The 26,004-nt window shown below is 44.6% G+C and overlaps 1 protein-coding gene across 1 annotated transcript; it reads left to right on the top strand.

Moving 5' to 3' along the window:
• Positions 1 to 2,071: 2,071 nt before the first annotated feature.
• LOC112227278 (transcription factor BTF3 homolog 4) lies at positions 2,072 to 7,607 on the top strand. The gene is made up of 6 exons (XM_024392181.2): positions 2,072 to 2,225; positions 2,867 to 2,928; positions 5,043 to 5,156; positions 5,578 to 5,779; positions 6,438 to 6,503; positions 7,107 to 7,607. The coding sequence occupies exons 2-6, from the start codon at positions 2,875 to 2,877 to the stop codon at positions 7,151 to 7,153; spliced, it is 483 nt and encodes a 160-aa protein (XP_024247949.2). The 5' UTR covers positions 2,072 to 2,225; positions 2,867 to 2,874; the 3' UTR covers positions 7,154 to 7,607.
• The last annotated feature ends 18,397 nt before the right edge of the window (positions 7,608 to 26,004 follow it).

Consider the following 26,004-nt stretch of genomic DNA (forward strand, 5'->3'; position numbering starts at 1 on the left):
TACTCTGTAATGTGTAATGTATTCAGGACAAAAAGGTTTCTTTTCTTTGCCACATTACTTGCAGTATTATGACAAATCTGGGTTTGGCAGATGACAGGAGGACGCTACCTGTCCCAATGCATAGTGCCAACTGTAAAGTTTGGTGGAGGAGGAATAATGGTCTGGGCCGGGTTTTTTTTGTGTGTTTAAAAAAAAAAAGTATTTAACTCAGCAAACCAAACCCAGATGACGCTGGGCCAATTGTGCACCGCCCTATGGGACTCCCAATCACGGCCAGTTGTGATACAGCCTGTGTATCATGGTTCGGGCTTGTCCTCTTAGTTCCAGTGAAGGGAAATCTTAACGCTACAGCATACAATGACATTATAGACGATTCTGTGCTTCCAACTTTGTGGCAACAGTTTGGGAAAGGCCTTTTCCTCTTTCAGCTTGACAATACCCCATGCACAAAGCAAGGTCCATACAGAAATGGTTTGTCGGATGATCGGAACGCTGAAGAACTTGACTGGCCTGCACAGAGACCTGAATGGAACCCCATCGAACACCTTTAGGATGAATTGAACGCTGACTGTGAGCCAATGGCCTAGTGGCCCAACATCAGTGTTCCTGTTATAGCAGTTCCAATCTAGTGGAAAGTGACCTCACTAATGCTCTTGTGGCTGAATGGAAGCAAGTCCCCAGCAACAATGTTCCATCATCTAGTGGAAAGACTTCCCAGAAGAGTGGAGGCTGTTATAGCAGCAATGTTCCTACATCTAGTGGAAAGTCTTCCCAGAAGAGTGGAGGCTGTTATAGCAGCAAAGGGGGGGGGGACCAACTCCATATTAATGCCCATGACTTTGGAATGAGATGTTTGACGAGTAGGTGTCCACATACTTTTGGTCATGTAGTTCAATGGTTCCCAACCAGGGGTACAAGGCCTATCAGGGAGTACTTGAGAAGACTCATGAGACCGTAGACCTTCTATTAAAATGCACAAGAGGGGGTACGTCAGGGGTACTCCAGGCAGAGCAGAATTCAGTTGCTGGTACAGTAACCGGAAAAGGTTGGGAACCACTGAGTGTATTTTATGACCATGTTTCCATCCAACATTTTTATGCCAGTAAAGTTCATGTCGGGTAAAAAAACATTTAATGACAGGCTTGATGGAAGCAGCACATTTGTCGGTAAACTTAACAAATATGACCAAATGTCGACTAAACAAAATACTAGGTGGGATTGAATTGAATTGAATTAATAGGTGGGATGATAATACGAGAAATGGTGGTGGAAACGCTTTTTATGCGCAAATATTGATATAATAGCCATAATATCAAAGTAAACGTGGAATCAACATGTCATCCCACTATACCTCCGGAAATCATGCAGTTTATTAGGCTACGGGTGAAGTAAACTGTCAAATAACTTCACAGGATGGTGAAAGTGAAAGGTGATGAGCGAGATGCTGCTTTCCAATAACTATCGAGGGTCTTATTCTAGTAATATCATCGTGAGCACACTCGCTTTTTTAAAGCAAACATTTTTTTGTGAGAAAACCATCAGTAGAGTTAAATGCGATGGAAACCCATTTAACTTCTATTTTTTTTTATTCGGTTCATGGTTATTTAACCGCCAAAGCTATTTCTAATGTACAGGTTGTCATCACAAGAAATGGTGGTGGAAACGCTGTCTGGAGCAACAAATCAATTTGATCACCAATGGAAACAAATCTCTGGTGGGAAAATGCACGATTTTTGATTTTATGCGGATTTTAGAATGTCGCCAATTGGGTGGAAACCTGGTTATTCATGCAACAACACAAATACACATGTGATATGAACCACAACAAGACGAAAGCACTCATTTCTCCATATACAACATTGGCACAAACGGTCGATTTCTCTTTAGAAACACATTGCAGGCAACTGTAGTACAAATGGCGTTCATGTTGTGCCTATAAATCTGTATGTGTTTAAAGTGATCAAGCTAATACATTAAATCAATCAATCAAAATCTCATCCGCTGAAAATGACACACGCAACCAAAACGACACTGCCTGAAATTCATCCAACACTGGAGAGAAAAGACACGTGGTGAGATTCGCCATCAGCGCCAACCGCGTGGTCTCTTCTGCTGTGAGCCACTTCCTGTTCTGCTGTGAGCCACTTCCTGTTCTGCTGTGAGCCCGTGTGGATGTTGTGGCTTTAGGACTGATCAATCAAATTACTGACTCGCTCTTTACACAGGTAAATACTTTATTTGATTTTTAACAACTAGAGCTATGGACTACGGTATATACGACAAAAACAAACAAAAGACCACAGCCCTAAAACAGTATCCGGTGTTTTCGGTTTGCTTTGAGCAACCTAGCCTACTGTGTTTACAATGCTAGCTAGGGAACAGTATCCACGTTGTTTTACTTAGCTATGGCTTTATGCAGTAACGTTTAGATAACTAGCTACCTCGTCAGGAATATGAAATGGTTAACTGACTAAATGACAGCTAGATAGTTAACGTTAGCTACATTTTTATGACTAGCGTTAGACCATGTCATTAACAAAGCGAGTTAACTAGCTAACTATTCATCTGTGTGTGTTTTGGCTGACGGGCATTATTTTATTTTTTTGAATAGGCAGTCCCTAGGAATGTAACACCTGATGATTGCAGTGTTTTCCAGACAATGAAAAATGTGTTGTCTAGTAAACTAGATAACTCAACTGGTGTCTAGTTTATAGCTAGGTCCATTAACAGCTTCCACGGTGGTTCAGGATAAACCTGAAGCTGATCACATTCATCCAGTGGGCTTGTGGGGGTTTTTGTTTGTTGTCATTTGTTAATTCATGAGAATATTGTCTGACGACAACTCATCCACCTTCCTCTTTTCCAGATAAAACCATGAACCAAGAGAAACTAGCCAAACTTCAGGCCCAGGTCCGGATAGGTGGAAAGGTAACTACTATCATCTCTACTGTTAAAATCTACATTTTTGTTAAGACACAGGCATGACTAAATTGTAGTCCCTTCCATATCTGGGAATGTTCAGGGTTGAAGGCAGCTGTTTAGTAGCTTATCTGCTGGTCTGTTTGGTTGAAAGGCATTAGACTTATCAAAGCAACTGGCAGTCGTGTTTCCCCCTGAGCACATTACTCCTATTACTTCCCCCTGAGCAGATGCTTTGGCCCATCCGGCCTGGCTTTGTCTCTTACTGTTTGGTAAGGGCCTTGTTGTGTCTCCTCTCCACAGCTAGATGGCACTATTGGTGTGGCCTAAATTTAACACCTGCCAAATGTGTGTTGATTTGTGTCATTGGCGGCTAAGGCGCTGACTAGACCAGGCACGTATGTGCGCAGTCGTGCACGTATGTGCGCAGTCGTGCACGTGTTGGTTTTTGTCACATCAGATCAGGACACATGTTGAAATATCAAAACAAACATTTAATATTAATTAATTAATATTAATTTGCGGACAGGTAGAAAAGCATTAAACATTTATGGAAATTTAGCTAGCTTGCTTGCTGTTGCTAGCTAATTTGTCCTGGGATATAAACATTGGGTTGTTATTTTACCTTTAATGCACAAGGTCCTCTTCTCTGACAATTAATCCACGAATTAAAGGGGGAAACCAAATCTTTTTCTAGTCATCTCTCCTCCTTCCAGGCTTCTACTTCAGTTTTTATGTGGCGGTTGACAACCACCTTTAAGGTGCATCACCACCAACTGGACTGGCGTGTGGACCTCAGTTTGTTTTTAAATCACCCACGCGGGTAATTTGCTCCTAAAAACTAATGAGGAGTTGAGAAAGGAGGGACTTGCAGCACGTGAACCGTCACAAATAGAAACGAGTTATGTTTTAGTGCCTGGCTACGCAGACGCTCTTGGATGCAATGATTGAATAATGTATTTTGCAACACTCGCGAACGTGACGTCTAAATAAATCACTGACAGTGTCACCAGCAAAGCACCATTACACCTCCTCCTCCATGCTTCACGGTGGGAAAGATCATCTGTTCACCTACTCTGCGTCCCACAAAGACACTGCGGTTGGAACCAAAAATCTCACATTTGGACTCATCAGATCAAAAGGACAGATTTCCACCAGTCTAATGTCCATTGTTTGTGTTTCTTGGCCCAAGCAAGTCTCTTCTGTGTCCTTTAGTAGTGGTTTCTTTGCAGCAATTGGACCATGAAGGCCTGATTCACACAGTCTCCTCCCAACAGTTGATGTTGAGATGTGTCTGTTACTTGAACTCTGTGAAGCATTTATTTGGGCTGAAATTTCCGAGGCTGGTAACTCTAATGAAGTTATCCTCTGCAGCAGAGGTAACTCTGGGTCTTCCTTTCCTGTGGAGATCCAGTTTCATCATAGTGCTTGATGGTTTTTGCAACTGCACTTGAAGTAACTTTCAAAGTTCTTTACATTTTCTGTATTGATTGACCTTCAGGTCTTAAAGTAGTGATGGACTGTCATTTCTCTTTGCTTATTTGAACTGTTGTTGCCATAATATGGACTTGGTCTTTAACCAAATAGGTCTATGTTCTGTATGCCCCCCCTACCTTGTCACAACACAACTGATTGGCTCAAACACATTAAGAAGGAAAGAAATTCCACAAATGTAACTTTTAACAAGGCACACCTGTTAATTGAAAGGCATTCCAGGTGACTACCCCATGAAGCTGGTTGAGAGAATGCCAAGTGTGTGCAAAGCTGTCGTCAAGGCAAAGGGTGGCTACTTTGAAGAATCTCAAATATATGTTTTGAATTTACACTTCATTTCACACTATTTCATAGTTTTGATGTCTTCAGTTATTCTACAATGTAGGAAATAGTCAAAGTAAAGGAAAACCCCTAGAATGAGTTGGTGTATAATATTTTGACTGGTACTGTGTATATATTTTATTGTTTTCTACCAAACCTACCACCCTTTCCTTAATTATATATTAATTAAATAAAATAATGATATTATTGACTATTCCAAATCACCCAGTTATCTGCAGTTCGCTCCAGGTAAATGTTTGTACTTCGTCCCACTGGAATAAAAAACGTGTTGACGCTGTTGTCCTCAGGGGACAGCTCGCAGAAAGAAGAAGGTGGTCCACAGAACCGCAACAGCCGACGACAAAAAACTACAGAGCTCCTTGAAGAAACTGGCAGTGAACAACATCGCTGGGATTGAGGAGGCAAGTCATTACAATATTTATTTATTTTTTTAAAGGAGAAATTGAGTTGACTATCTTCACACTGAGCATGTCAACTAAATCAACTCTTAGCCTCTCCCCTTCCTTCGGCATCAAATGTAGATCTGAAAGTCTCTGGAATAGGGTCAACAACCGCTTGTCCTCTGAAATGATTAGATAGGTAGACGGCTTGTCCTGTGACAATCTACGGTCAAATATCGCTGACACCTTTTTTTTTTTTTTTCAATCCAATCTGGGCCCTGTTCAGTTGCCATAGAAATTCCTCTAATAGAGCTGACGTGGATGGCTCTAATTCATGTCAGAAAAGCACGATTTGTTCTTCATAGCATATATCTATCTGAACGTTCCGGAAACATGGTCATGCAGAATGCTTTTCTAAACCCCTGTCTCTATCCCCCACCAGGTGAACATGATAAAGTACGATGGCACAGTGATCCACTTCAACAACCCCAAGGTGCAGGCCTCTCTGTCCGCCAACACGTTTGCCATCACAGGCCATGCAGAGAACAAACAGCTGACAGAGATGCTCCCAGGCATCCTCAGCCAGCTGGGGGCAGACAGCTTCACCAGCCTTCGCAAACTGGCAGAGCAGTTCCCACGCCAAGGTGGGTGTAGTGGGCTCACTGCATTAGGAATGTATTCAAGACCACTTGGTGTTCTCTACATTTAGTTTACAGACTGTTTCTTTTTCCCCTGAATGAATTTACACAAAATATAATATCCAGCCTCACGCCGTCCCCGGGCAGTTACGCAGCCTCACGCCGTCCCCCGGGCAGTTACGCAGCCTCACGCCGTCCCCGGGCAGTTACGCAGCCTCACGCCGTCCCCGGGCAGTTACGCAGCCTCACGCCGTCCCCGGGCAGTTACGCAGCCTCACGCCGTCCCCGGGCAGTTACGCAGCCTCACGCCGTCCCCCCCGGCAGTTACGCAGCCTCACGCCGTCCCCGGGCAGTTACGCAGCCTCACGCCGTCCCCGGGCAGTTACGCAGCCTCACGCCGTCCCCGGGCAGTTACGCAGCCTCACGCCGTCCCCGGGCAGTTACGCAGCCTCACGCCGTCCCCGGGCAGTTACGCAGCCTCACGCCGTCCCCGGGCAGTTACGCAGCCTCACGCCGTCCCCGGGCAGTTACGCAGCCTCACGCCGTCCCCCGGGCAGTTACGCAGCCTCACGCCGTCCCCTGGGCAGTTACTAATTTATTATTAATTAATTAATTAATAAAATGTCTAATTTTACCCTCTTTTTTTTCTCCTTCCCGATTGTAGTACTTGACAACAAAGCGATGTCGATCAGCAAACCAGAAGATATTGAAGAGGAGGACGATGTTCCAGGTATTGTCTCTCTGGGGTGATTATGATGCTGGTAGAGGGGCAGAATGTTGGTCTACCTGCTGTAAGTAGTGGCATCATGCTCTCTCTGGGGTGATTATGATGCTGGTAGAGGGGCAGAATGTTGGTCTACCTGCTGTAAGTAGTGGCATCATGCTCTCTCTGGGGTGATTATGATGCTGGTAGAGGGGCAGAATGTTGGTGTACCTGCTGTAAGTAGTGGCATCATGCTCTCTCTGGGGTGATTATGATGCTGGTAGAGGGGCAGAATGTTGGTGTACCTGCTGTAAGTAGTGGCATCATGCTCTCTCTGGGGTGATTATGATGCTGGTAGAGGGGCAGAATGTTGGTCTACCTGCTGTAAGTAGTGGCATCATGCTCTCTCTGGGGTGATTATGATGCTGGTAGAGGGGCAGAATGTTGGTCTACCTGCTGTAAGTAGTGGCATCATGCTCTCTCTGGGGTGATTATGATGCTGGTAGAGGGGCAGAATGTTGGTCTACCTGTTGGAAGTAGCTTTGAATTAGAGTTTCTGCTAAATGACCTAATGGTACTTTCCTGAAGATTTGCATGTATCTCTCTCTTCTCTCCTCTCCCTCTCCACAGATCTTGTAGAAAACTTTGATGAAGCGTCAAAGAATGAAGCCAACTAATGAATCCAACTTCAGGCCCTTTTTACTCAGTACCCTCTGCCCTTCCTCAGTACCATCTATTCAGAACCCACTGGGTACCCCCCCAATAACCTATCTTCTACCCAGTACATACCTCTCTATCGTGTGGACTCAGTGGGATCTGTTCAGTAAGCTGTAGCATGACTTACACAATCTATCATGGAGAACAGATGAGTGTCAGAGCAATCATTCCTATTCTCTCACATGGCCTCAATATACCCAGACCTCCCCTCTCTCTCTCTCTCTCATGGCCTCAGTACACCCCAGACCTCCCCTCTCTCTCTCTCACATGGCCTCAATATACCCAGACCTCCCCTCTCTCTCATGGCCTCAGTACACCCCAGACCTCCCCTCTCTTTCGCTCTCTCTCTCTCTCTCTCTCATGGCCTCAGTACACCCCAGACCTCCCCTCTCTCTCTCTCTCTCTCATGGCCTCAGTACACCCCAGACCTCCCCTCTCTTTCTCTCTCTCTCATGGCCTCAGTACACCCCAGACCTCCCCTCTCTTTCTCTCTCTCTCATGGCCTCAGTACACCCCAGACCTCCCCTCTCTTTCGCTCTCTCTCATGGCCTCAGTACACCCCAGACCTCCCCTCTCTTTCGCTCTCTCTCATGGCCTCAGTACACCCCAGACCTCCCCTCTCTTTCGCTCTCTCTCTCTCTCTCTCTCTCTCTCACTCTCTCTCTCTCTCTCTCGTGGCCTCAGTACACCCCAGACCTCTCTCTCTCTCATGGCCTCAGTACACCCCAGACCTCCCCTCTCTCTCTCTCTCTCTCTCTCTCTCTCTCTCTCATGGCCTCAGTACACCCCAGACCTCCCCTCTCTCTCTCTCATGGCCTCAGTACACCCATACCTCCCCTCTCTCTCTCTCTCTGCACAGCTGCTGTTGAAGGAACAACATTGTCCAGTGTTTTAGCCTCAAGACAAATCAAACTGGTGTCCCGAATGGCTCCCTCTTCACTACTTTTAACCAGGCCCCATCGGGGATTTTAGTCAAAAGGAGTGTACAATGTAGTTGAGAATAGTTGACCATTTTGGTACGGCGCCAGTATACCAACCAACCACCAACTGTAACACAGCAATCCATGTCTCGTATTTTAACAGGCGATCCTATTAATGTCTACATTCCCTGAATGACTAGGGCACCAAGTACTCCATCCAGAATGACCCCCTGTCTAGTGCACTACGTTTTGATTAGAGCAAAGGGGGTGCCGTTTGGGAGGCCCAATTACTGTCAGTATATCTATCAGACATGACGGTCTAGGCCTTACTGTAGGGTGTCAACAGGTTCCGGTCTAGGCCTTACTGTAGGGTGTCAACAGGTCCCGGTCTAGGCCTTACTGTAGGGTGTCAACAGGTCCCGGTCTAGGCCTTACTGTAGGGTGTCAACAGGTCCCGGTCTAGGCCTTACTGTAGGGTGTCAACAGGTCCCGGTCTAGGCCTTACTGTAGGGTGTCAACGGGTCCCGGTCTAGGCCTTACTGTAGGGTGTCAACGGGTCCCGGTCTAGGCCTTACTGTAGGGTGTCAACGGGTCCCGGTCTAGGCCTTACTGTAGGGTGTCAACGGGTCCCGGTCTAGGCCTTACTGTAGGGTGTCAACGGGTCCCGGTCTAGGCCTTACTGTAGGGTGTCAACGGGTCCCGGTCTAGGCCTTACTGTAGGGTGTCAACGGGTCCCGGTCTAGGCCTTACTGTAGGGTGTCAACGGGTCCCGGTCTAGGCCTTACTGTAGGGTGTCAACGGGTCCCGGTCTAGGCCTTACTGTAGGGTGTCAACGGGTCCCGGTCTAGGCCTTACTGTAGGGTGTCAACGGGTCCCGGTCTTACTGTAGGGTGTCTTACTGTAGGGTGTCAACGGGTCCCGGTCTAGGCCTTACTGTAGGGTGTCAACGGGTCCCGGTCTAGGCCTTACTGTAGGGTGTCAACGGGTCCCGGGGTCTCAGGGTCCTTACTGTAGGGTGTCAACGGGTCCCGGTCTAGGCCTTACTGTAGGGTGTCAACGGGTCCCGGTCTAGGCCTTACTGTAGGGTGTCAACGGGTCCCGGTCTCTAGGCCTTACTGTAGGGTGTCAACGGGTCCCGGTCTCTAGGCCTTACTGTAGGGTGTCAACGGGTCCCGGGGTCTCCCGGTCTCAGGCCTTACTGTAGGGTGTCAACGGGTCCCGGTCTAGGCCTTACTGTAGGGTGTCAACGGGTCCCGGTCTAGGCCTTACTGTAGGGTGTCAACAGGTCCCGGTCTAGGCCTTACTGTAGGGTGTCAACAGGTCCCGGTCTAGGCCTTACTGTAGGGTGTCAACAGGTCCCGGTCTAGGCCTTACTGTAGGGTGTCAACAGGTCCCAGCCCTGCCAGACATCACTCGTCTTATACAAACAAACAAAAATTCTCCTGTTTATTAAAAACCAAATAAATCTGTGATCATGAATAGTTTGTTTGCTGTGTTTTTATTATGTGTGGTGATCAGCTTGTTTTAAGCTGACATTGAATGGTTCAGATACTGTGTGTTTGTCTGAATTGGCACCCTATTCCCGATATAGTGACCTGTAGGGAACCCTGGTCCACTGTGGGGCCCTACAGGGAATAGGTGCCATTTGGGATCTGCGTGTTTCTGTGGTCTTGCTTAAAGCGGCAATATGTAACTTTTTGGGGCGACCCTGACCAAATTCACATAGAAATGTGTGTTATATATTTGTCATTCTCATTGAAAGCCAGTCTAAGAAGCGGTAGATCTGTCCTAAACTCGGCAGCAAAAGAAGCGTCCCTTTTTCAGGATCCTGTCTTTCAAAGATAATTAGTAAAAATCCAAATAACTTCACAGATCTTCATTGTAAAGGGTTTAAACACTGTTTCCCATGCTTGTTCAATGGACCATAAACAATTAATGAACATGCACCTGTGGAATGGTCGTTAAGACACTAACAGCTTACAGATGGTAGGTAATTAAGGTCAGTTATGAAAACTTAGGACACTAAAGAGGCATTTCTACTGACTGAAAAGAAAGATGCCCAGGGTCCCTGCCCATCTGTGTGATGCCTTAGGCATGCTGCAAGGAGGCATGAGGACTGCAGATGTGGCCAGGGCAAGAAATTGCAATGCCTAAGACAGCGCTACAGGACGGACAGCTGATTGTCCTCGCTGTGGCAGACCACGTGTAACAACACCTGCACAGGATCGGTACATCCGAACATCACACTTGTGGAACAGGTACAGGACGGCAACAACAACTGCCCGAGTTACACCAGGAACGCACAATCCCTCCATCAGTGCTCAGACTGTCCGTAACAGGCTGAGAGAGGCTGGACTGAGGGCTTGCAGGCCTGTTGTAAGGCAGGTCCTCACCAGACATCACCGGCAACAATGTCGCCTTTGGGCACAAACCCACCATCGCTGGACCAGACAGGACCGGCAAAAAGTGCTCTTCGCTGAGGAGTCGCGGTTTTGTCTCACCAAGGGTGATAAGTCGGATTCGCATTTATTGTCAAAGGAATGAGCGTTACACCGAGGCCTGTACACTGGAGCGGGATCGATTTGGAGGTGGAGGGTCACATCAGACTGAGATTGTCATTGCAGGCAATCTCAACGCTGTGCGTTACAGGGAAGACATCCTCCTCCCTCATGTGGTACCCTTCCTGCAGGCTCATCCTGACATGACCCTCCAGCATGACAATGCCATACTGCTCGTTCTGTGCGTGATTTCCTGCAAGACAGGAATGTCAGTGTTCTGCCATGGCCAGCGAAGAGCCTGGATCTCAATCCCATTGAGCACGTCTGGGACCTGTTGGATCGGAGGGTGAGACCTAGGGCCATTCCCCCCCAGAAATGTCCGGGAACTTGCAGGTGACATGGTGGAAGAGTGGGGTAACATCTCACAGCAAATACTGGCAAATCTGGTGCAGTCCAGAGGAGATGCACTGCAGTACTTAATGCAGCTGGTGGCCACACCAGCTACTGACTGTTACTTTTGATTTTGACCCCCCCCTCTGTTCAGGGACACATTATTCAATTTCTGTTAGTCACATGTCTGTGGAACTTGTTCAGTTTGTCTCAGTTGTTGAATCTTGTTATGTTCATACAAATATTTACACATGTTAAGTTTGCTGAAAATAAACGCAGTTGACAGTGAGAGGATGTTTCTTTTTTTGCTGAGGTTGGAAGCACAATCATTTCGCGATGACATCTTTATTTATTATTTATTTCGTTTATTTTTTGCTGAGTGTGTGATATTTCTTTGCTCCTCGTTTAAGTTTAGTTTTTGCGTCTTTTACTTTAGGATTTGTACAGCAGCTTCAAACAGCTGAAAAATACAATATTTTTGTTGATTGAAAAGACAGTTTGTAAAATGATTCTCTACACTACACATTTTTTTTGTCACAAACTGAAAATAAGGGAACTATTAGAATTTTAGCAACCGGGAAATGGCGGAGTGATTCCTGCATATTGCACCTTTTTAAAAAATGTTTTGTATAAAAAATATAATTTAAAGTTACAAGTCCAGAGCCTCAATGTGTGTCTTGAACTACGTTGGGAATTAGGGGTCTGTTTTCAGTCACAGACCATGTATATAGGCTATTTTTCCCCAAGGTCCCACAGGATTTATCATATCACGACAGATTAAATAATATATTTTAAAAGGGCTTTAACATTGGCTATCGGTGACGTTTCATGGTCATGAACACGATGGGGAAGTCCCAAAAGGCACCATAGTCCCTATAGAGCACACTACTTTTGACCAGCGTTTTCTGTAGTGCACTATATAGGGAATAGGGTGTGATTTCTGACTCGGACAAGGCCCTGCATTAAGTAGCATTTTTTTATTTCAACTTTATTTAACCAGGTATTTATATATATATAACCATAACCCTTTATTTAACCAGGTATTTATATATATAACCCTTTATTTAACCAGGTATTTATATATATAACCCTTTATTAAACCAGGTGTTTATATATATATAACCATAACCCTTTATTTAACCAGGTATTTATATATATAACCCTTTATTTAACCAGGTATTTATATATATAACCCTTTATTTAACCAGGTATTCATATATATAACCCTTTATTTAACCAGGTATTTATATATATAACCCTAACCCTTTATTTAACCAGGTATTTATATATATAACCCTTTATTTAACCAGGTATTTATATATATAACCCTTTATTTAACCAGGTATTTATATATATAACCCTTTATTTAACCAGGTATTCATATATATAACCCTTTATTTAACCAGGTATTTATATATATAACCCTTTATTTAACCAGGTATTCATATATATAACCCTTTATTTAACCAGGTGTTTATATATATATAACCCTTTATTTAACCAGGTGTTTATATATATATAACCCTTTATTTAACCAGGTATTTATATATATAACCCTTTATTTAACCAGGTGTTTATATATATATAACCCTTTATTTAACCAGGTATTTATATATATAACCCTTTATTTAACCAGGTGTTTATATATATATAACCCTTTATTTAACCAGGTATTTATATATATAACCCTTTATTTAACCAGGTATTTATATATATAACCCTTTATTTAACCAGGTGTTTATATATATAACCCTTTATTTAACCAGGTGTTTATATATATATAACCCTTTATTTAACCAGGTGTTTATATATATATAACCCTTTATTTAACCAGGTATTTATATATATAACCCTAACCCTTTATTTAACCAGGTGTTTATGTTACACCCCTGAAAACAGGGGAGAAATAATCACGACAGTGATACGGTGTTGTATTCTCAAAACGTTTAGTTCAATCATTTCACAAAAGTAACACATTACAAAACAACAGAAAATCCATTATACAAATAACACAGCAAAATATCTTATTAACAACGTACATGTTCATTCACAATCAACATAAAATGGCAGCTACTCTCAGTACGATGCTATTCTTCACTTCAACCGAGCAGGGCTAATATTACTCTCTTCAAACTTAACTCTAACTTCCTCAAGACGTTACTAAAGACACACCTTAAACACTCTTGACATGTTAGTGAGTTATAACATTAAAATTACTATTCTTATCATCAATAAAGTACCTGAAAACAGGGGAGAAATAATCACGGGCGGTGTTGTATTCTCAATTTAACGTTTAGTTCAATGAGAAAAGACCGCGATTTTCCCCAGGAATATGGGTGGAGACCAGAGCTTCTCCGGCTCAAAGACTAAGAGCATTTCGTAGATCACAGATTAACACTTTTAGGCACCACAAAATAAAGTAATCAATATAACGTTTACACATTACTCTCATCTCTTTGACAGATTTTAACTTTAACACAATTATATGAATGTTATCAATCTCTATCAACTAATACTGAATGCATCTTCTTAACCTTAGATGTTTTAAGATCCTCACATACTATGAACTTACTAATACTTTTTAATGTATAACAGGCTATGAATATTTCCTTTACCCTGTTACATTTATATATATATATATATATAACCATAACCCTTTATTTAACCAGGTATTTATATATATAACCCTAACCCTTTATTTAACCAGGTGTTTATATATATAACCCTTTATTTAACCAGGTGTTTATATATATATATAACCCTAACCCTTTATTTAACCAGGTGTTTATATATATATATAACCCTAACCCTTTATTTATCAAATCAAATTTTATTTGTCACATACACATGGTTAGCAGATGTTAGTGCGAGTGTAGCGAAATGCTTGTGCTTCTAGTTCCGACAATGCAGTAATAATCCAACAAGTAATCTAACCTAACAATTCCAAAAAACTACTGTCTTATACACAGTGTAAGGGGATAAAGAATATGTACATAAAGATATATGAATGAGTGATGGTACAGAGCGGCATAGGCAAGATACAGTAGATGATATCGAGTACAGTATATACATATGAGATGAGTATGTAAACAAAGTGGCATAGTTAAAGTGGCTAGTGATACATGTATTACATAAGGATACAGTCGATGATATAGAGTACAGTATATACGTATGCATATGAGATGAATAATGTAGGGTAAGTAACATTATATAAGGTAGCATTGTTTATGTATTTACATCATTTCCCATCAATTCCCATTATTAAAGTGGCTGGAGTTGAGTCAGTGTCATTGTCAGTGTGTTGGCAGCAGCCACTCAATGTTAGTGGTGGCTGTTTAACAGTCTGATGGCCTTGAGATAGAAGCTGTTTTTCAGTCTCTCGGTCCCAGCTTTGATGCACCTGTACTGACCTCGCCTTCTGGATGATAGCAGGGTGAACAGGCAGTGGCTCGGGTGGTTGTTGTCCTTGATGATCTTTATGGCCTTCCTGTGACATCGGGTGGTGTAGGTGTCCTGGAGGGCAGGTAGTTTGCCCCCAGTGATGCGTTGTGCAGACCTCACTACCCTCTGGAGAGCCTTACGGTTGTGGGCGGAGCAGTTGCCGTACCAGGCGGTGATACAGCCCGACAGGATGCTCTCTAACCAGGTGTTTATATATATAACCCTAACCCTTTATTTAACCAGGTATTTATATATATAACCCTAACCCTTTATTTAACCAGGTATTTATATATATAACCCTTTATTTAACCAGGTAGGCCAGTACAGAACAAGTTCTCATTTACAACTGTGACATGGCCAAGATAAAGCAAAGCAGTTACACATAAACAAACGTACAGTCAATACACAATAGAAAGATCTATGTACAGTGCAAATGTAGGAGAGGAGGGAGGTAGGCAATAAATTGGCCCTAGAGGTGAAAATAATTACAATTTAGCGTTTGTACTGGAGTGACGGATGTGCAGTTGATGATGTGCAAGTAGAGATACTGGGGTGCAGAAGAGCAAGAGGGTAAGTAATAATAAAGTCAATGAGGGAGATATAAGTCTCCAACTTCAGTGGTTTTTGCAATTCGTTCCAGTCATTGGCAGCAGAGAACTGGAAGTGTTGGCTTTGGGGATGACCAGTGAAATATACCTGCTGGAGCTCGTGCTATGGGTGAGTGTTGCTATGGTGACCAGTGAAATATACCTGCTGGAGCTCGTGCTATGGGTGAGTGTTGCTATGGTGACCAGTGAAATATACCTGCTGGAGCTCGTGCTATGGGTGAGTGTTGCTATGGTGACCAGTGAAATATACCTGCTGGAGCTCGTGCTATGGGTGAGTGTTGCTATGGTGACCAGTGAAATATACCTGCTGGAGCTCGTGCTATGGGTGAGTGTTGCTATGGTGACCAGTGAAATATACCTGCTGGAGCTGTGCTATGGGTGAGTGTTGCTATGGTGACCAGTGAAATATACCTGCTGGAGCTCGATGGGTGAGTGTTGCTATGGTGACCAGTGAGATATACCTGCTGGAGCTCGTGCTATGGGTGAGTGTTGCTATGGTGACCAGTGAAATATACCTGCTGGAGCTCGTGCTATGGGTGAGTGTTGCTATGGTGACCAGTGAAATATACCTGCTGGAGCTCGTGCTATGGGTGAGTGTTGCTATGGTGACCAGTGAAATATACCTGCTGGAGCGCATGCTATGGGTGAGTGTTGCTATGGTGACCAGTGAAATATACCTGCTGGAGCTGTGCTATGGGTGAGTGTTGCTATGGTGACCAGTGAAATATACCTGCTGGAGCTCGTGCTAGGGTGAGTGTTGCTATGGTGACCAGTGAAATATACCTGCTGGAGCTCGTGCTAAGTGTTGCTATGGTGACCAGTGAAATATACCTGCTGGAGCTCGTGCTATGGGTGAGTGTTGCTATGGTGACCAGTGAAATATACCTGCTGGAGCTCGTGCTATGGGTGAGTGTTGCTATGGTGACCAGTGAAATATACCTGCTGGAGCTCGTGCTATGGGTGAGTGTTGCTATGGTGACCAGTGAAATATACCTGCTGGAGCTCGTGCTATGGGTGAGTGTTGCTATGGTGACCAGTGAGTTGAGATAAGGCTGGGCTTTACCTAGCAAAGACTTGTAGATGACCTGGTGCCAGTGGGTTTGGCGACGGATATGTAGTGAGGGCCAGCCAACGAGAGCGTACAGGTCGCCGAGGTGGGTAGTATATGGGGCTTTGGTGACAAAACGGATGGCACTGTGATAGACTACATCCAATTTGTGTAGTAGAGTGATCGGTAGGATGGTCAGTTTTACGAGGGTATGTTTGACGGCATGAGTGAAGGAGGCTTTGTTGTGAAATAGGAAGCCAATTCTAGATTTAATTTTGGATTGGAGATGCTTAATGTGAGTCTAGAAGGAGAGTTTACAGTCTAACCAGACACCTAGGTATTTGTAGTTGTCCACATATTCTAAGTCAGAAACGTCCAGAGTAGTGATGCTGGGCAGGTGCGGGCAGCAATCGGTTGAAGAGCATGCACTTTAACAATATGATATAGGTGTGATGTGTACCCCGCTCTGCTTTTGCCTGGAAAAGGCATCTTACAAGGTTATTAAATGAATGCTATTTTCGCTGAACGGTGGAGCTAATTGTAAAGGTGTCCGGATCACAGGAGGCTGGTAAGGGGAGGATGGCTGGAATGGAACGGTATCAAACACATTTGAACCATGCGTTTGATGTGCTTGATACCATTCCAGACATTACTAGATGCACATCCTCCCCACTTTAGGTGCCACCAGCCACCTGTGGTCTGCAGACATACGTTTGGAAAAAACTAGGAAAAAAAGCAGAAATATCTCTCATGAGACACCGTAGCAACAAGTACACAATGGTTTGAATTAATCCAAAATAACCAAGGGGCCAGTGTTCCTGTCGGCTGTTTCGGCTGCTCCTATAATTTTGCTGATGCCCAACCCAGAAATACAATTTCCATACACGGCCACATTGAAAGTCAGATAAGAAAATTCCTAGTAAAACGCTTTAGATGTCACCTTTGTGCACAAAACATTCATTTGAAATATTCAAATAATTGTCACGAACGCCATTTTGTTATCACTCACAGGCAAAGATATTGGCTGGGCTCTCGTGCATCAAAACTGTGATGTTTCATGGGCAAATTGTGACCGGCTGACTGATCTACAAACAATATTGAGATGTTATTAATGATGCAAGATGATTTGTAGATTAGTTAGTCAGTCTACGGTACAAATAAATATATAACTAACCCAATATAGTTCATCTGTGTCGTTTACCGTGGGTACAAAGGAAGCATAGTGGGCAGAAAAAGCAAGGAAGTAGCCAAAGCCAAGCACGAGCTAGCGGGATCCTATTGGTGCGTTGTTGCACATATTTGCATATTTCCGTTAGGGAACGCTTCCTATTTGAGGTGCGTATGTGCACAAACTCAATTCGACTTTGCACTCCTAAACAACGGAATTACATTTTTTTAAAGTCTATAAAACTTAGTCCACTATGTTCGTAACAGATTCTATTTTTGGTATTTTTTATTTATTTTTATATCAGATGTTTCATCGATGAGAAAATTTGCAGAACGTCTGCCCGTTTTCACCTAGTTCCATCCTCGCTCACTGCCCGTTAATGGACTTCCTCTCACTACCATATTTGGTGGTGAGAAAACGTTCTGAACGGAGGGCAGCACAATTTCTATTATTATTATTATTATTATTTAAATAAGAGTCCCCCTAGAAAGATAATTTTACGTACTTTTTATTTTAATATTGTAATTTGAATTACTCAATAGTCTACATAACTTAAAATGGTCTGTTGGGCAGGGAAACAGGTTTAATTAAGTGACAGCCCCTCCATTCACTGCAATGCAATACACTGCATATGAATTACATATTGGCTTGTAGAGAAAAAAAAACTGTTCCAGTTGCCGATGTGAACGTGTGGTTGAGAGTACTCGGTAAGGTCTGTTGAATCTATATGGTGTTATTTCATGGGGGACTGAGGTCTAAATACCACAGCAACACTATCCACACTCAACTCTTTCAAAAAAACTACGAATGATTGTTACTTGGCCCCTCCATTAGGGCAAGGCAAGAGTGCATGGAAGTCTAGTATGGGATGGTTGTTTATTACATGCTGGAAATAAACAGGGAAATATGTATTTTTTTAACAATGTCTCACTCCAGTCTCCTTTTCACCTCAGTTTTTCAAACTGATTTTCAATACAAACAGTCAATTAATTTATTTTATTGGAATGAATATAACATGCAGGATTCCATTCATTTGTCAAATAAAGGCTGAGTAATCACCAACCATTCAGAACATAATTTGGTTCGTAGAGATCCGACACTCTTTGGGGGAAAAAAAAAGGGTTCCCAAAGGGTTGTATGGCTGTCCCCATAGAAGAACCCTTTTTTTGGTTCCAGGTTCCCTCTAAACTGCTCTCATGCTGCGCAATAGCCCCAGGACTGCCAAGCAGCTCCTTTGGGACTGCCAAGCAGCTCCTTTGGGACTGCCATGCAGCTCCTTTGGGACTTCCATGCAGCTCCTTTGGGACTTCCATGCAGCTCCTTTGGGACTTCCATGCAGCTCCTTTGGGACTGCCATGCAGCTCCTGTGGGAGAAATTAGGTACATATATGGATAAATATACTGTCCTATATAAAAGAGGGATGCATTTGCCATTCTGGTAGGGTACATTGTCTATTGTATAGGACAGGAAGCCAGAGTGGGACCATGGGAGTATGGAACAGCTGGGAACACTAAAGTAATGCAGACACATAGACGTCTAGAAATGGCTGGACATACAAAGGTCAGAGGGATATACGAAGGAGGGGGTCAGCCAAATGACCAACTGATGGATTATAGGAATGACTCACATATCCTTAGGACATGAAGACGCTGAAGGAATGACAGGGGAGACCCACAGTCTGCTGACCCTAGATAAAGACACACATTGAGCTAAGTGCAGGGACAAAGCAAGCCTATAGCATAGAGGAATGTATAGTATTTTTAGTATAGCTGAGCACGCTAAAAACGGAAGAGACACATAGTCTGCTGACCCTAGATAACACACAAACAGGAAAACGCATTAAGTTGAGTGAAGGGTCAAAGCAAGGGTCTTGCCATCATTAGGATCTAATGGAAAGCAGATGGGGGCGTTATTGGGCTGAACAAGCAGGAAGCACGGATTGGGATGTAACTTAATTTGCATATATATATTTTCGCGATGCGGATCCTGTGTTCTGCCTTACAAACAGGACAACGGAGTGGATCCCATGCAGCGACCCGAAAAAACGACTCAGAAAAAGAGGGAAACGAAGCGGTCTTCTGGTCAGACTCCGGAGACGGGCACATCGTGCACCTCTCCCTAGCATTCTTCTCGCCAATGTCCAGTCTCTTGACAACAAGGTTGATGAAATCCGAGCAAGGGTAGCATTCCAGAGGGACATCAGAGACTGCAACGTTCTCTGCTTCACGGAAACATGGCTAACTGGAGAGACGCAATCCGAAGCGGTGCAGCCAGCGGGTTTCTCCACGCATCGCGCCGACAGAAACAAACATCTTTCTGGTAAGAAGAGGGGCGGGGGCGCATGCCTTATGACTAACGTGACATGGTGTGATGAAAGAAACATACAGGAACTCAAATCCTTCTGTTCACCTGATTTAGAATTCCTCACAATCAAATGTAGACCGCATTATCTACCAAGAGAATTCTCTTCGATTATAATCACAGCCGTATATATCCCCCAAGCAGACACATCGATGGCTCTGAACGAACTTTATTTAACTCTCTGCAAACTGGAAACGATTTATCCGGAGGCTGCATTCATTGTAGCTGGGGATTTTAACAAGGCTAATCTGAAAACAAGACTCCCTAAATTTTATCAGCATATCGATTGCGCAACCAGGGGTGGAAAGACCTTGGATCATTGTTACTCTAACTTCCGCGACGCATATAAGGCCCTGCCCCGCCCCCTTTCGGAAAAGCTGACCACGACTCCATTTTGTTGATCCCTGCCTACAGACAGAAACTAAAACAAGAAGCTCCCACGCTGAGGTCTGTCCAACGCTGGTCCGACCAAGCTGACTCCACACTCCAAGACTGCTTCCATCACGTGGACTGGGAGATGTTTCGTATTGCGTCAGACAGCAACATTGACGAATACACTGATTCGGTGTGCGAGTTCATTAGAACGTGCGTTGAAGATGTCGTTCCCATAGCAACGATTAAAACATTCCCTAACCAGAAACCTTGGATTGATGGCAGCATTCGTGTGAAACTGAAGGCACGAACCACTGCTTTTAATCAGGGCAAGGTGTCTGGTAACATGGCTGAATACAAACAGTGCAGCTATTCCCTCCGCAAGGCTATCAAACAAGCTAAGCGCCAGTACAGAGACAAAGTAGAATCTCAATTCAACGGCTCAGACACAAGAGGCATGTGGCAGGGTCTACAGTCAATCACGGACTACAGGAAGAAACCCAGCCCAGTCACGGACCAGGATGTCTTGCTCCCAGGCAGACTAAATAACTTTTTGCCCGCTTTGAGGACAATACAGTGCCACTGACACGGCCTGCAACGGAAACATGCGGTCTCTCCTTCACTGCAGCCGAAGTGAGTAAGACATTTAAACGTGTTAACCCTCGCAAGGCTGCAGGCCCAGACGGCATCCCCAGCCGCGCCCTCAGAGCATGCGCAGACCAGCTGGCCGGTGTGTTTACGGACATATTCAATCAATCCCTATACCAGTCTGCTGTTCCCACATGCTTCAAGAGGGCCACCATTGTTCCTGTTCCCAAGAAAGCTAAGGTAACTGAGCTAAACGACTACCGCCCGTAGCACTCACATCCGTCATCATGAAGTGCTTTGAGAGACTAGTCAAGGACCATATCACCTCCACCCTACCTGACACCCTAGACCCACTCCAATTTGCTTACCGCCCAAATAGGTCCACAGACGATGCAATCTCAACCACACTGCACACTGCCCTAACCCATCTGGACAAGAGGAATACCTATGTGAGAATGCTGTTCATCGACTACAGCTCGGCATTCAACACCATAGTACCCTCCAAGCTCGTCATCAAGCTCGAGACCCTGGGTCTCGACCCCGCCCTGTGCAACTGGGTTCTGGACTTCCTGACGGGCCGCCCCCAGGTGGTGAGGGTAGGCAACAACATCTCCTCCCCGCTGATCCTCAACACTGGGGCCCCACAAGGGTGCGTTCTGAGCCCTCTCCTGTACTCCCTGTTCACCCACGACTGCGTGGCCATGCACGCCTCCAACTCAATCATCAAGTTTGCGGATGACACAACAGTGGTAGGCTTGATTACCAACAACGACGAGACGGCCTACAGGGAGGAGGTGAGGGCCCTCGGAGTGTGGTGCCAGGAAAATAACCTCACACTCAACGTCAACAAAACTAAGGAGATGATTGTGGACTTCAGGAAACAGCAGAGGGAACACCCCCATCCACATCGATGGAACAGTAGTGGAGAGGGTAGCAAGTTTTAAGTTCCTCGGCATACACATCACAGACAAACTGAATTGGTCCACTCACACAGACAGCATCGTGAGGAAGGCGCAGCAGCGCCTCTTCAACCTCAGGAGGCTGAAGAAATTCGGCTTGTCACCAAAAGCACTCACAAACTTCTACAGATGCACAATCGAGAGCATCCTGGCGGGCTGTATCACCGCCTGGTATGGCAACTGCACCGCCCTCAACCGTAAGGCTCTCCAGAGGGTAGTGAGGTCTGCACAACGCATCACCGGGGGCAAACTACCTGCCCTCCAGGACACCTACACCACCCGATGCTACAGGAAGGCCATAAAGATCATCAAGGACATCAACCACCCGAGCCACTGCCTGTTCACCCCGCTGTCATCCAGAAGGCGAGGTCAGTACAGGTGCATCAAAGCTGGGACCGAGAGACTGAAAAACAGCTTCTATCTCAAGGCCATCAGACTGTTAAACAGCCACCACTAACATTGAGTGGCTACTGCCAACACACTGTCAATGACACTGACTCTACTCCAGCCACTTTAATAATGGGAATTGATGGGAAATGATGTAAATATATCACTAGCCACTTTAACAATGCTACCTTATATAATGTTACTTACCCTACATTATTCATCTCATATGCATACGTAGATACTGTACTCTATATCATCGACTGCATCCTTATGTAATACATGTATCACTAGCCACTTTAACTATGCCACTTGGTTTACATACTCATCTCATATGTATATACTGTACTCGATATCATCTACCGTATCTTGCCTATGCTGCTCTGTACCATCACTCATTCATATATCCTTATGTACATATTCTTTATCCCCTTACACTGTGTATAAGACAGTAGTTTTTTTTTGTTTTTTGGAATTGTTAGTTAGATTACTTGTTCGTTATTACTGCATTGTCGGAACTAGAAGCACAAGCATTTCGCTACACTCGCATTAACATCTGCTAACCATGTGTATGTGACAAATCAAATTTGATTTGATTTGATTTGATATGGGAGGAACTTATATGGTAGGTGTATAACTCAGAGCGAGGGCTCTGAAAAAGTGTGTCGCGGACCGCTCCGGGCTTATGATACTGTCGTATTAAAAGTCTACATTGATTTTCACAAAGTTCTTGGATGTGTCATTTTTGAACCGATTTGCCACTACACTCCTTTGGGACTTCCATGCAGCTCCTTTGGGACTTCCATGCAGCTCCTTTGGGACTTCCATGCAGCTCCTTTGGGACTGCCATGCAGCTCCTTTGGGACTTCCATGCAGCTCCTTTGGGACTTCCATGCAGCTCCTTTGGGACTGCCATGCAGCTCCTTTGGGACTGCCATGCAGCTCCTTTGGGACTTCCATGCAGCTCCTTTGGGACTTCCAAGCAGCTCCTTTGGGACTGCCATGCAGCTCCTTTGGGACTTCCATGCAGATCCTTTGGGACTTCCATGCAGCTCCTTTGGGACTGCCATGCAGCTCCTTTGGGACTGCCATGCAGCTCCTTTGGGACTGCCATGCAGCTCCTTTGGGACTTCCATGCAGCTCCTTTGGGACTTCCAAGCAGCTCCTTTGGGACTTCCATGCAGCTCCTTTGGGACTGCCATGCAGCTCCTTTGGGACTTCCTGCAGCTCCTTTGGGACTTCCATGCAGCTCCTTTGGGACTGCCATGCAGCTCCTTTGGGACTGCCATGCAGCTCCTTTGGGACTTCCATGCAGCTCCTTTGGGACTGCCATGCAGCTCCTTTGGTACTGCCATGCAGCTCCTTTGGGACTTCCATGCAGCTCCTTTGGGACTTCCAAGCAGCTCCTTTGGGACTTCCATGCAGCTCCTTTTTTATTTTTATTTTTATTTCACCTTTATTTAACCAGGTAGGCCAGTTGAGAACACCTTTATTTAACCAGGTAGGCCAGTTGAGAACACCTTTATTTAACCGGGTAGGCCAGTTGAGAACACCTTTATTTAACCAGGGAGGCCAGTTGAGAACACCTTTATTTAACCAGGTAGGCCAGTTGAGAACACCTTTATTTAACCAGGTAGGCCAGTTGAGAACACCTTTATTTAACCAGGTAGGCCAGTTGAGAACACCTTTATTTAACCAGGTAGGCTAGTTGAGAACACCTTTATTTAACCAGGTAGGCTAGTTGAAACACCTTTATTTAACCAGGTAGGCCAGTTGAGAACACCTTTATTTAACCAGGTAGGCCAGGTAGACTAGTTGAGAACACCTTTATTTAACCAGGTAGGCCAGTTGAGAACACCTTTATTTAACCAGGTAGGCTAGTTGAGAACACCTTTATTTAACCAGGTAGGCCAGTTGAGAACACCTTTATTTAACCAGGTAGGCCAGTTGAGAACACCTTTATTTAACCAGGTAGGCCAGTTGAGAACACCTTTATTTAACCAGGTAGGCTAGTTGAGAACACCTTTATTTAACCAGGTAGGCTAGTTGAGAACACCTTTATTTAACCAGGTAGGCTAGTTGAGAACACCTTTATTTAACCAGGTAGGCTAGTTGAGAACACCTTTATTTAACCAGGTAGGCACCTTTATTTAACCAGGTTGAGAACACCTTTATTTAACCAGGTAGGCTAGTTGAGAACACCTTTATTTAACCAGGTAGGCTAGTTGAGAACAAGTTCCCTTTATTTAACCAGGTAGGCTAGTTGAGAACAAGTTCCCTTTATTTAACCAGGTAGGCTAGTTGAGAACAAGTTCCCTTTATTTAACCAGGTAGGCTAGTTGAGAAAAAGTTCTCATTTGCAACTGCGACCTGGCCAAGATAAAGCTTAGCAGTGTGAACAGACAACACAGAGTTACACATGGAATAAACAATTAACAAGTCAATAACACAGTAGAAAACAAAGGGGGAGTCTATATACAATGTGTGCAAAAGGCATGAGGAGGTAGGCGAATAATTACAATTTTGCAGATTAACACTGGAGTGATAAATGATCAGATGGTCATGTACAGGTAGAGATATTGGTGTGCAAAAGAGCAGAAAAGTAAATAAATAAAAACAGTATGGGGATGAGGTAGGTGAAAATGGGTGGGCTATTTACCAATAGACTATGTACAGCTGCAGCGATCGGTTAGCTGCTGAGATAGCTGATGTTTGAAGTTGGTGAGGGAGATAAAATTCTCCAACTTCAGCGATTTTTGCAATTCGTTCCAGTCACAGGCAGCAGAGTACTGGAACGAAAGGCGGCCAAATGAGGTGTTGGCTTTAGGGATGATCAGTGAGATACACCTGCTGGAGCGTGTGCTTTGGGACTTCCATGCGGCTCCTTTGGGACTTCCATGCGGCTCCTTTGGGACTTCCATGCGGCTCCTTTGGGACTTCCATGCGGCTCCTTTGGGACTGCCAAGCGGCTCCTTTGGGACTGCCAAGCGGCTCCTTTGGGACTGCCAAGCGGCTCCTTTGGGACTGCCAAGCGGCTCCTTTGGGACTGCCAAGCGGCTCCTTTGGGACTGCCAAGCGGCTCCTTTGGGACTGCCATGCGGCTCCTTTGGGACTGCCAAGCGGCTCCTTTGGGACTGCCAAGCGGCTCCTTTGGGACTGCCAAGCGGCTCCTTTGGGACTGCCAAGCGGCTCCTTTGGGACTGCTAAGCGGATCCTTTGGGACTGCCAAGCAGAAGGAATATGAGCCCACAGAGAGAAGCACAATATTGAACTTTCTATAGTATAACACCCTGTTAACTATCAACGTTTCCCCTTTACTGTGGCAATTCTGAACAAATCAATGCAACATACCAAAACTAACTATGTACAGTTGAAGTCGGAAGTTTACATAGCCAAATACATTTCAACTCAGTTTTTCGTAAACAGTAAAAAATCCCTGTTTTAGGTCAGTTAGGATCACCACTTTATTTTAAGAATGTGAAATGTCGGAATAATAGTAGAGAGAATGATTTATTTCATTCATCACATTCCCAGTGGGACAGAAGTTTACAGTCACACAATTACAATTTGGTAGCATTTCCTTTAAATTGTTTAACTTGGGTCAAATATTTTGGGTAGCCTTCCACAAGCTTCTCACAATAAATTGGGTGAATTTTGGCCCATTCCTCCTGACAGAGCTGGTGTAACTGAGTCAGGGTTGTAGGCCTCATTGCTCGCACACGCTTTTTCAGTTCTGCTCACACATTTTCTATAGGATTGAGGTCAGGGCTTTATGATGGCCACTCCAATACCTGGACTTTGTTGTCCTTAAGCCATTTTGCCACAACTTTGGAAGTATGCTTGGGGTCATTGTCCATTTGGAAGACCCATTTGCGACCAAGCTTTAACTTCCTGACTGATGTCTTAAGATTCTGCTTCAAAATATCCACATAATATTTGTTCCTCATGAAGCCATCTATTTTGTGAAGTGCACTAGTCTCTCCTGCAGCAAAGCACCCCCACAACATGTTGCTGCCACCCCCGTGCTTCATGGTTGGGATGGTGTTCATCGGCTTGCAAGCCTCCCCCTTTTT

The sequence above is a fragment of the Oncorhynchus tshawytscha genome, linkage group LG28, assembly GCF_018296145.1.
Source record: "Oncorhynchus tshawytscha isolate Ot180627B linkage group LG28, Otsh_v2.0, whole genome shotgun sequence".
In the NCBI taxonomy this organism is placed as follows: domain Eukaryota; kingdom Metazoa; phylum Chordata; class Actinopteri; order Salmoniformes; family Salmonidae; genus Oncorhynchus; species Oncorhynchus tshawytscha.

Bases quoted from the DNA above. Each gene is read 5' to 3' on its own strand.
- LOC112227278 (XM_024392181.2), top strand. From the start codon at position 2,875: ATGAACCAAGAGAAACTAGCCAAACTTCAGGCCCAGGTCCGGATAGGT. The intron at 5,157-5,577 runs GCAAGTCATTAC...ATCCCCCACCAG, and splicing joins ACATCGCTGGGATTGAGGAG to GTGAACATGATAAAGTACGA. The intron at 5,780-6,437 runs GTGGGTGTAGTG...TCCCGATTGTAG, and splicing joins AGAGCAGTTCCCACGCCAAG to TACTTGACAACAAAGCGATG.